The sequence below is a fragment of the Dipodomys spectabilis genome, unplaced genomic scaffold (genome assembly GCF_019054845.1).
Source record: "Dipodomys spectabilis isolate Male_0828 unplaced genomic scaffold, ASM1905484v1 ptg000132l, whole genome shotgun sequence".
NCBI lineage: Eukaryota > Metazoa > Chordata > Mammalia > Rodentia > Heteromyidae > Dipodomys > Dipodomys spectabilis.
In genome coordinates this window covers 2,535,039-2,547,731 of record NW_024870809.1, presented here as the reverse complement: position 1 = coordinate 2,547,731, position 12,693 = coordinate 2,535,039, and the positions used below count along the sequence as shown (strand labels likewise).

Below are 12,693 nucleotides of genomic sequence, written 5' to 3'. Positions count from 1 at the left end.
ACTGATCTAAACAACATTAATCAGGTTTCTTTAAAGAAGGCTTCTTGAAGTCTTATTCAAAGAGGAGAATATACAGTGTAATGTTACTCAACTTACTTGACTGTAGAGTTGATAAAATACATATAACCTAGTTTGGAAAATGGACCCTAAATTAACAAAGGCTGATATTGCGCTGAAGAATAATTTTGGGGTCATTGCCAACTGAATGTGCATGTTGAAGTCAAAGCTCTGAGAAAAAATATCATACCCAGAAGGATTGTAGCCTATCTAAGAGCTAGCTCTGTATGTTAAAATTCATATATTACATGAGTTATACAGGAAAGGCATTTTGGCAACCAACCACATATAACAGAAAAGTCAGAAGAGAGAAAACATGACATTGAACAGGCAAGTTTAAATAGATTTGTAACATTAGGAGTAGCCAAGAAATTAAACGATCCCCATAGACGGACTCAATCATGACTCAATCTTTCTAGTGACCTCTTGGGATCTTGCTAAACCAGGCCTTGATTCTAGTCTACTGTACAGTTTTACTTCTTGTAACACAAGAAATAATGAAGACTCAAATCACCTGGAGTTGATTGCTTTGTAATCCTATATCGATCGTCATCAGAAATGGACATTGCAACAGACAAATGAAAAATCTTCACATCATCTCTGGTCATAAAGGAAATGCAAATCCAAACAACTCTGAGATTCTACCTCATCCCAGTTTGAATGACAATTATCAAGAAAACACATAATAGCATGCTGGTGATGATGTGGCCCAAAGTAAAATTCTAATACACTGCTGGTGGGAATGTAAACTTGTTCAACCAATCTGGAAAGCAGTATGGGAGGTCCTAAAAAAATCTGAACATAGAACTACCCTATGATCCATCAATTTCACTCCTGGCCAATTAAGTAAAATATTACAAACAAGGATACAGTAAAGCCACCAGCAAAACCATGTTCATAGCAGCACTATTCACCATAGCCAAGGTTTGAATCAGCCCAGATGCCCCTCAGTAGACAAATGGATCTCAAAATGTGGAAAAATTAGGTTAAGTGAAGCCCAGTGACACAAAGGTTGTGTTAAGTCTTCCTTCATATGTGGAAGCTAGAATTAGCTTATAAATATGTAAGTAAATATGTTGAGTAGTATGCAAATATATATAAATGTATTAACTGAAATATATTAGAATCAAGGGAGAATTCAAATAGTGTAATTCGTTAGAAAGACAAAGTCAAATTTCAACAAAACATGTACATGAAAGAGCTAGGATGAGGTCAAGGAGAGGGGGGTAGAGAAATAAAGAGAAGGGAGAATGCAGTCAACAATTCAGTGTATATCCTATAAAATCAAGAAAAGTGAGGGAATGGGTAGGTAAAAGGGATGAAAATGTTGAAGGGAGTGACATTGATCAAGATGCATTCATAAACTGTGTTATTAAATGGCAGCTCCTTTGTACAACTACTTAAAGATGATAATAAAAAAGATTAAATCATAGTTCAGGGTCTGAGCATCATATAGAAGTAAGTGTAAAGAATTCCCTTGGTAAAATGATATGATCTATCTGCGAAAAAAGAAATGGATACTGTCTGCTACATTTGACACAGCTGTTCACTCATGTTCAAAATGACTCAGCTTATCTGTATACATCTTTACCCAATACTTTATGATTCTAACAGTCTGAGATCTTCCTTTCACCAATTCTTTTAATGCAAATCCTCCAAGGGGCCTTTCGTGGGTCAACTTCTCATATACACCCTTGGTAGGCTCATCCATTCGCTAGATTTTAGCTAGAGAATTGTTTGCAGATTACTTCCAACTCTATTTCTGGTCCAGAATTCTTTCCTAGCTCCCACTGCATATATATTCTTCCTTTTTCCGAGTTTCCACCCAGATGTAGCATGTTACCCCACATTGAGTGTGTCCATACTCTACCTTCTTTCTCTGGATTTCCTTATCAAATTGAAATACCCCAACTATCCATCCATATACCTTACCTATAAACCTCAGTGTTGTCTGAACCCTCCTTGACAGAATTCAAGAGTGACCCTGGTTTCACTTTTATTCTAGTCAACAGATCATTGACATTTGTCCATTTGTAAAATTATGCTTAACATAATTAGCTATAGAGAAAATTCAAATAAAAAGCACAATTAGATACCATGTCACACTTACAAAATGACATTCATTAGATAAGGGAAGGGGAACAACAAAATGGTGAGACCAAGGACAAAGGGAGAACCAATGCAACAGTGATATTCAAGACAATATGTTGGAAATGAACTGTACAACCTGGGGGTGCTGGGGGAGAGGGTAAGTGGAAGAAATGAGGGAGGGGGTAACAAGTTTGACAAGAAATGTACTCACTACCTTATGTATGTAACTGTAACCCCTCTGTACATCACCTTGACAATAACATTTTAAAAAGATATATAATAACAAATGTTGTTAGGGATGTAAAGAAACTGCAATTATGCATTGCTGGTGAGGATGGAAAATGTTCAGCCACTTTGAAAGCCAGTTTGGCTGCTTCTTAAAATTTTAAGCATGTATATGCCTCATTTGTGATAGTTCTTTTTTTAATTTAATTTAATTTAATTTTTTGTGAACATACTGTACAGAGGGGTTACAATTACATGGGCAGGATAATGCGTACATTTCTTATCAAGCATTGCAGCCTCCTCCTTTGTTTACACTTTGTGATAGTATTCTTATAACTATAACTCAAACATTTATTGACAAATGAATGACCAAATAAAATGTGGTATATCCATTCAGTGGAATAGTACTTATCCACAAAAATGAACAATGCACTAATGCATGTTATAGCATAATGAACCTTGAAGATATTATCCTACATAAAGAAATCCAAGCACAAAAGGCCACACATGTCTTAAATAGGTAAACTTATAAGAATGGAATATAGATAAGTGATTACCTAGGGGTTGGGGATAGAAGTGAAATGGGAAGATTGGACTGTGATGTCCAAAGGGTACATATTTCTTTGAGAAATGATATCAATGTTATAAAACTGATTATAGTGATGGATATGGAACTCTATGAATATAATAGAAGTCATTGAATTGCACACTTAAATGGGTGACTTATGGTGATTTTCTCTCACTAAAATTATTCAAAATTCTTATTTTTAAAAGAAAATAAATAATTAAAATGCTTGTTTTTATAGAGAATGAATTTCCTACTACTTAATAGCAATTCATTTAGCTCTTATGATAACTGCCCTACCAGCAAACATCCTTCTCCAACACTGAAAATAGCACTAGTGCAGAGATGCCTTAATGATGGAACTGTGAAACTCTTGTCATAATTCCAACATCAGGTTTTAGACTTGCCTAGTTTCTGAATCTTCTAGTTTCAACATCTCATATAACCAATGTTGGAAAAAAAATGAAGGGAAATTGAAAGTATAAATTTGAAAATATTCTTTGACAATAAGTAGCAACAAAAAGATCTGAAAATAACTGTGCAAATACCATTCATCTGCATACTAAGAAAACATTCATCGGGCTGGGAAAGTGGCTCAGTGGTAGAGCGCTTGCCTTGCATGCCTGAGGCTCTGGGTTCGATTCCTCAGCACCACATAAGCAAAAAGAAAAAAGCTGGAAGTAGTGCTGTGGCTCAAGTGGTAGAGCGCTAGCCTTGAGCTGAAGAGCTGAGGGACAGCGCCCAGGCCCAGAGTTCAGGCCCCACAACCGGACCAAAAAAAAAAAAAAAAGAAAGAAAACATTCATCAAAGTGAGTACTATATCATGTTACAGTTCTAGAATCAGAGAGGTAGAGTATATCAAAGCTTGGTAAAAAATCAAGACAGAGGGCTGGGAAGGTGGCTCAGTGGTAGAGCACTTGCCTTGCATGCCTGAGGCCCTGAGTTTGACTCCTCAGCACCACATAAGCAAAAAGAAAAAAGCCAGAAGTGGCGCTGTGGCTCAAGTGGTAGAGTGCTAGCCTTGAGCTGAAGAGCTGAGGGACAGTGCACAGGCCCAGAGTTCAGGCCCCACGACCAGACCCAAAAAAAAATTTAAAAAAAATCAAGACAGAACAGACACTCTGAGGTGAATATTTTTATTAATGGAGTGCTAGAGAAACTCTTACATACTATATAATAAGTTTCCCTAAAAAACTGAGGCTCAAAAAAGAGATGTACTGCATCTTTCTTCATCACACAGCTAGCAGAGTACACAATGAAAACTAGAACTCCGATTTTTCCCTTTCCATTCTATGACTCTTTAGAGTTGTTGAATAGTAGATTGTGATAGACTAGTCCTTCTATAAGACTAGACTACTAAGCCAAAGCTTTTTATTGACATGGCCAATGCCTGCCTCCTCACCAGTATAAGCCAAAACATCTCATCCACAATAAAATCCTGAAGACATAACTCACACTACACTTGATCCTTCTTTTCTAGAAGGAAATACATTTGATACTTGGCCACCTCCATTGGTGACTCCCTTTTTTAAAGTACAAAATCTACCACCACACACTCAAAGGTTATTTGCAAACTGTTCTTTCAACAAGTCTAACATGGCTTTCTACCGTTCTTTTCTACCTCATCTCATGTCAGTCCTCACAAAGTCTGTCTCCAGGAATCTGTGAAAAGCTGAGAAAGTGGAATTTTGTTCATATAAACATCACCTTTCTAGCCTTTATTTTCTCACATGAAGGTCAATGATAAGTGACTTGCCTCTTGGGGCATAATTTATGGCCACGTGGCCTTTTTATTATGCCTAGGATTGACTGACAGGGTCATAACACTAGCAGGATAGAGAGGGGCTCTAGGGTAGCTGGAAGTTACGAAATTTAAGAGCAGATGTGAATAGACAAAGATAACAGAGGAAAGTAAAACTGACTGCACTGACAAGGGAAATAAATACGTTTGGGAAATGCACTCATTTATGTGCTTCCTGTAATTGTCTTTGAGCATCTAGTTAAAGCATGTAGTTACTATGTACCATCCAGTTACACTGTCTCATAAGATTTAAGAAAAAAACCCTCAAGAATATTTAGTAGCAGCTCAAATATACTTTGTACTGTCATTTCCTCGATTTAAAATATTTCCTGGGGCTGGGAAGGTGGCTCAGTGGTAGAGCGCTTGCCTTGCATGCCTGAGGCCCTGGGTTCGATTCCTCAGCACCACATAAACAAAAAGAAAAAAGCCGGAAGTGGCGCTGTGGCTCCAGTGGTAGAGCGCTAGCCTTGAGCTGAAGAGCTGAGGGACAGCGCCCCAGCCCAGAGTTCAGGCCCCACAACTGGACCCAAAAAAAAATAATAATGAAATAAAATATTTCCTTAACACTTTTGTTCTAGAGACCCAAGGTTAGAATCAGCTTAATCCTCTCCTGTTGTTCTGAGACCTACCATCCCTGGTCTAAACAGTTGGGACTAGAATGGGGCTGGCAGAAACATGGCATAAATTCATCCAATTGAATATTGACCTAAGAAAGCTAGTCATAATCATAGTAAGCAACCAGCTAGTCATAGTGACTGTCAGCCTTATGTTCTATGCAGCTGTCTTGAGGCTATATAATGAATCTTTTTTTAAATACATCCTAGTGTGGGCAAAATTGAACCTAGGATGCCAACCAGTGTAGCATGAAAATGGATGGTGTAAGAACCAGCTGCACTCCTTTGTTTGATGCCAAAAAAGCTAGAAACCTATCATTAAAGCTGTAAATCTATAACAGAATCACCGTGCTTTCTGCTCTCAGAATTGACTTTAAAGTTAGACCATACATCTATTAAACTATTAACTATCAAGTGAAGCCGAAATATGGTTTGCAGTTATTATGTATCCATGATAGTTATGCATGAAGGTCAAGGTATGGCTTGAGTATAGAAACTGATACTTGGGTAATTTTATTAAAACATTGCAACAATTCCAGAAGCCAAAGAATCAAAACAGCAAACTCACCTGAGAATGGATTGATAAACAATATTGCCCAATCCTCCACTATTTCCTCTTGGTCTTTGCAGAAATCTATTTCAGCTCCTGTGAGTAATGAGAGTCTTGCCTACCAACTATTGATTCTGTTAGCAAGTCTTGATTGAGGCGAGGAATCAATTTGGACCTCTTTGTACTAGTTAGAGTTAGTTTTCCTATCTACATAACCCATACACAATTATCTTACAGTCCAGGAATCTAGTCTTACCAGCAAAATATAAGCCCTAAAAGGATGAAGGGCTCCAAAACCACTTCCAAACAAAATAAAAACAGAGGCATACATAGGTATGTAGTTTTATCATCAGAGTAAACTAATAATAAATTTCAGTTATTTTAGCCAATCACTACTTAAATGTAAGGAACAAACACTCATGATTTGGTTGACCTGAGATCCAGTTACAAAATATCCTCACATCAAGCTATAGTCTCAATTTCATGAATAAAATGTTCTACAACAAATAGGTTTGACCATGTTTTGCCCTTTCCAACTAGTTCCTGCTGTCAAATATAGCCAAAGACAGGCACCTGAATCTCATGCAAGCAAAATCAAACAATTGCAACATAAGTGCCTTTACCTTCCATAGAGGAAGACTATTTTCCTAGCAAGAATATCCAAAATAAATCAATAGGACTGACAAGTGGTAATATTAAAGCTATTATCACGAGAATTGGGAAATGGAATGGGTCTCAAAATTTGAGCTTGCATCAACTGTCAATATATTCAATATCTATTTTGTAGTCTGTAGGTCTATGAATTCCCTATTTTTTTATTTTAATGTCTTTGCTAAAATTACACAGTATTGTGTGGTTCATTTGGAGTGCCCCATGCACATGATTAAGGTTAGTAGGGTAATTCCTAATCATTCAGTATCTTCTGTAAGCATCATGTCTCTCTATTTTTTGCCAGTCCTAGGGCTTGAATTGAGGGCCTGGGCACTGTCCCTGAGCTTCTTTTTGCTCAAGGCTAGCACTCTACCACTCAAGCCACATTGTCACTTCCAACTCTCCTATCTATCATTTTCTTCCTCATTCTATGTATATACATATATTATTTTATTAAAATATTCATGATTCAATAAGATTGGGAAATCATTGACCAAAATTGATGGGTTTCCTTGCTATAGTGCTTCTCAGAACATAGATATGCCAATTAGTACTGTGAATGTCTAAGAAAAGCATAAAGTTTGTATTATTTTACAACCTTATTTACCATAAATAGAATCCTCTTCTGAGCTTCTGGAGGTGGAGATATGGAGACAGTTATCCTTAGAAAATGTTTAGACACACTGACACTGCTTTAAATGTCTGTTCTTGGGAATTTCCAAGTAAAATAGCAACTGGAAGCTGCCCAGGTGAAGTATGCCCTCCTTTAGAAATTCCCTATTTCTTCTGCTAGACCAAAGAGCAGTGACTAAGGAACTGGAAGAAGACACCTCTCACAATGTCTACCAGACACACAAAAAACTGGGCCAGTTGATTCAATGAACAAGACTTATAAGGCATTCAAAATGTATCAGAAACTGAATTTTGGTTTTAAAAAATGACTTCTTGTAGTGTCCCATGTGGAGAGAGAAGTTTTCAAAGATAAAATAACATTTGAGGGGCTGGGAAGGTGGCTCAGTGGTAGAGCGCTTGCCTTGCATGCCTGAGGCCCTGGGTTCGATTCCTCAGCACCACATAAGAAAAAAGAAAAAAGCCAGAAGTGGCGCTGTGGCTCAAGTGGTAGGGTGCTAGCCTTGAGCTGAAGAGCTGAAGGACAGCGCTCAGGCCCAGAGTTCAGGCTCCACGACCGGACTCCAAAAAAAAATAATAATAACATTTGAACTAGATCTTAAAAGATTATTTCCTGGGATCATGGTGGGCAAAGGGAGGAAACTTAAGGCAAATGGGCTATACATGCAGAGGTACAGCTGCCTGAAAGGGCATTATTCTGCTTTAGTGAGCATCATTCACCTGTGTTTCTGTATATAAATACTGTATTGTATGCTAGCATTTTGTATTGTATTCCCAAAAGAATGAGAACTAAGAAGGGGTTGCAGAGAGCTTGCCATTCTGCATGCCTGTTGATGATGAAAAGCCACTCCTTACTTAACTAGAGCTTGCATATTAGGAGGTGTTTAGGTATCTCTTTATAGATTAAGAACAGTCTCAGAATGCAAAGAAATAAGAGAGCTTCACAAAATGTTGGAAACTCATATTAAGAATAATAGAGTGAAAGAAGATGGAAAAATAAATATTAATTACATGTGTACATTACCATAAATATTAGTTAATGGTGAATGGTATGCAAATGTGCAGGTTTTTCAGTTTCAAAGAATCTGCACAAGAATCTGTAAACATGGGGAAGGTGAAACAAAGGAGGAGGCAACAATGCTTGATAAGAAATGTACTCATTACCTTGCCCATGTAATTGTAACCCCTCTGTATGGTATTTTCACAATTAAAAATAAAAATAAAAGCTCGCTGCAACTAAAAAAATTCCAATTATTACTTTACAGATAAAAACACAATTGTAAAAACTGAAAAAAAGAATCTGTAAACATGGCAGGGAAGGAATGTTATGTGCCACTATATAAAGTAATAGTGTGATATTCACGATGCTAAGTACAAAGTTGCATACTAAATGACCATCTCAGTCCAAAAATGTATAGAGAAGCATAAAATACCTTGGATAACCAAAGTAATCATGAGCAAAAAGACAAATGTTAGTGGTAGAGCACTCACCTTGAGCTGAAGAGTGCAGGGACAGCACCTAGGCCCTGAGTTCAAGCCTCATGATTGACAAAAAAAAAAAAAAAAAAAGACAAATTATATGGTAGAGCCATAGTAACAAAAATGAGCATGGTATTGGCACAATACCATAAACCAGTGGAACAGAAGATCCAGAATCATGTCCACTCAGCTATAGCCATATGATTTTGGACAAAGGCACAAAAACCCCACATTGGAAAAAAATAGTCTTTTTTTTTTAACAAACAATGTTGGAAAAACTGGATAACTATCTGTAAAAGACTGAAAGAGAGCGCTGTCACCCTGTACAAAAATCAATTCAAAATGGATCAAAGATCAATGTAAACCCAGAAACTTTGAAAGCACTCAAGGAAAATGTAGGAAAAACCCAAAAGATAGACATTAGAAACACTTTACTAAGTAGAACTCCCAATTGCTCAGAAAATAAGAACCATAACTGAAAAATGGAATTTTATGAAGTTAAAGAGCTCCTTCACAGTAAAAGAAAAATTTCAGATTCAAAAGAAAACCTATTGAAGAAAATATTTGTCAGTTATACATTAAAGTAATATTCTGAATATATTTTTTAAAAAACATTGGAAATTAAACACCAGAAAAATAAAAATCCACAATAAATAGAGAAATGAATATTGTTTTCAAAAGGGGAAGCACAAATGGCTAATAAATATATGATTATATGTTCAACATCCTGAGCTATAATGAGATGCAAATCAAAGCTACACTGAGATTACATCTTGCCCCAGTCAGAATGGCCATCATCAAGAAAACAACAAATGGTGGCGAAGATGTACATTCCCACTGGGAATGTAAATTAATTGGACCACTGTGAAATTTAGTATGGAGGTCCTTTATAGGCTCAAGCTACTCAGGAGGCTGAGATCTAAGGATCAAGGTTCAAACCAGCCTGGGCAGGAAAGGCCATGAGACTCTTATCTCCAATAAACCACTCAGAAAACCGGAAGTGGCGCTGTGGCTCAAGTTGAAGAGCTCAGGGACAGCGCCCAGGCCCAGAGTTCAAGCTCTATGACCAACAACAACATCATCAAAAATTAAAGCTAGAACTACTATGTGTTCCTGCTATTTCACTCTGGGAGATATATCCAAGGCCATGTAAGTCAACATACAGTTGAGATACCTGTACACTTAGGTTTATAGAAGCACTATTCACAACAGCCAATACATAGAATCAACCTAGGTGCCCATTAACAAATGAATAGATAGATAAAATATGGTGTATATATATTGAGTGGAGTATTCAACCAAAGGAGAATGAATCTATGTTGTTTGCAAGAACATGGGTGGAACTGGAAATCACTATGTCAAGTAAAATAAACCAGACTAAGAAAATGAAAATTCACATATTCTCTCTCATATGCAGAATCTAGCTCTAAAGAATGAAGGCCAAGAATGTAAAACAGGTTCTATCTGGAAGTGAGTACCAGCAGGAGGGGTGAAGACCAAAGAGACAATATGAAGCATGAATACAATAGAAGCATTTTACACATATTTATAAAAGAACAGTAATACTTGTTGAAATTGTCACAAGAATGAAGAAGGGGTGATAAAGGCTGAAAGAAGGGTTTGGATTGATAAGATACATAGTATGCATATAGGGAAACATCACAGTGAAACCCGTGCTAATAAAAATGGGGAAAAAATACTGAAAACCAGGTCTTTTGATTCCCAGTCTTTATCTTTGATTTATCTTTTTCCTTTATTACTTCAAGAGGCAAAAGACATAGGAGAGCAAACTTTGGCCAAAATATAGTGTTTAAAAAGTGCAGCTGTTGAACAGAAGACTAGGTTATCTTAAGAAATGGTTGTAGAGAACATACCTGTTTTATAGCACATCAGTTGAGCAGTAGACTTGCTTACCTTATGAAGTGGTAGTAGAAAACATACCTGCTTTACATTGCAGCTGTTGAACAGTAGACTAGGTTGTCTTATGAAAAGATTATTATATAGAAGATTAAGACATCAGAGTTTCTATTCTGGAGTCCTATGTTTCTAAAATTCCTTGGTTATATTCCTCCCAGAGAAGGTGGGAATAATTAGCCCTGTTTCTAAGCAGCTAATGTTACAGATACACAGACAGTTCAGAAGAGGCATATTCTTACAGAATGCTTGAAAGATGGAACTTTTCTCATCTTATAAGCAAATCCAGTGTTCTGGCATAAGAAACACAAATCAGATAAAAACCAAGCCTGTAGCTATCTCTCAGATCACACAATGTTGAGTAGATAGAAGCCACAAATTTATTTAAATTACAAAGGAAAAATATATAAGTGAGAGGTTCCTGAAACCTAAAATCCTAGAGCATACATATCAGAAATTATGGGAGGAAGCACTGTTCTGCATTAGAACACTCATTACTAATTTTGATGTATGGTGAATTTGCTTTTTTAGAATACATAGAATATTTATAGTTGTACTGACACCATAGGCATTTTAAGAGGTACTTATCGACTAAGAATAATCCACACATGTCTTTTAGATGATGGATCAAGATTCTCTTTAGAGCCACTAGACCCAGAGCCCCTGTTCCAAATTTCTTGGAACATTTCTTGACATATATTTTCAGATCCCTGTGCTCAAGAGAATGGTGCATCTGTCAGATGGAGATGCCTGGATGCATTCTTTCCTAGATACGAATATAGGTGGCACTTTAGTAGTATAAGCAATGAAGAACCTGATTTGGAAGGGAACAGATAGCACATTTATCTTGGGCTAATTTTGGAATCCTCAAATAGTCCCTTTTTCACATAAATCATCAGTGGAACCAAATTATAATGGTTATGTCTCATGGAAAATTGAGAGAAAAGTAGGGTATGGAGAGAAAAATAGAGTGTAGCATAAGGCAAAGATAAACCAAAGGAATCAGTGTGACTCCTTTCAGAGAATCTGAAGTTCATGTGAATTTCTTTTCATAGAAGGTAGACAGAATACTAATCCGTTAGCTAAGAAAACGAGTAGGAAAATCACATCATCAGTCATATGTTTTGGATATTCAATGCTATATTATACAATAGCTAAATTCATACTCGTAAAAATGAATTCACAGGATCTAGTTTTTAAGACATTTTTTCCTTAGTAGATAAGAAAGCTGAGACTACCTAATGATTTTATTTGATAAATCAGAAGCAAATTAATTTTAAAACCTCAGATTCTTGCCTCAATTTTTGCCACCAAAACTACTTTCCTTCAAATGAGACAATACTTTATCAGTGAGAGATGATGACATGAGGTGAAGAATCCTTCCCTCAACCATGAGTTTATAAGTTTAAAAAAACTTTATAAAAATGAAAATAACACATTGAAAAGTTACTTACCTGTTTACCATCCAGAGTGTAGAGTTTCTTGACGACTCCAGTCTCCAGTTTAATGGCTTCAGTAATATCGGTGAGAACTTGTTCGAAAGAATGTGCAGTCTTCTTGTTCAGCAGCACACGCACAGCTTTTCGGGGTTTCACCCCACTGCGGATGATGGTCACCAGTTTAGGGCGCACAAAGTCCTTGTTCTCTCTAGCCTGAGCACTATTGCTGCTGGCCAGGGATTGGGGAGCTTTCATGTTGGCTGATGTCTTTACATTAACAGACCAGTTGGGATTGACATTCTTGGTGTACTCCACCTTTTTAAAGAAGTTGTCGGAGGAACAGACATAGCTTTCCCCTAAGGGAAGAAATAAGTGGTTAGGTGATTAGTTCAATGGATATAAACTCCAATCAAAGTTATGCTGACAATGGAGTAAAAACTAATACCAACCTTAGGTATGAATCCTAAATGTGCTCCTTGACAACTAGCTCATTCAAATCCAAAGATAACCAGCCAACATTCTTTAATCTTAATAGCCTACCTAATTGAGGAACCCTGAAAATTTAATAGTCCTAAGGATAATGAACAATCAAGCTTAATCTAAAGTGAGGTCTCATCCTTAGTATTATTTTATTAGAATTTAAATTTTATATTAGTTTCTAGAATAAACTTTGCTA

The 12,693-nt window shown here is 36.7% G+C and overlaps 1 protein-coding gene across 2 annotated transcripts in view; it reads right to left on the bottom strand.

Annotated features, from left to right (window-relative positions):
- The window catches only part of Dcx (doublecortin), a 96,569-nt gene that overhangs the window by 73,503 nt on the left and 10,373 nt on the right, over nt 1–12,693 (bottom strand). For both annotated transcript variants that reach the window (XM_042690071.1, XM_042690072.1), the window contains exon 3: nt 12,033–12,373. In XM_042690071.1, the coding sequence (XP_042546005.1) occupies nt 12,033–12,373 (341 nt within the window). The remainder of the gene's footprint in view (nt 1–12,032; nt 12,374–12,693) is intronic.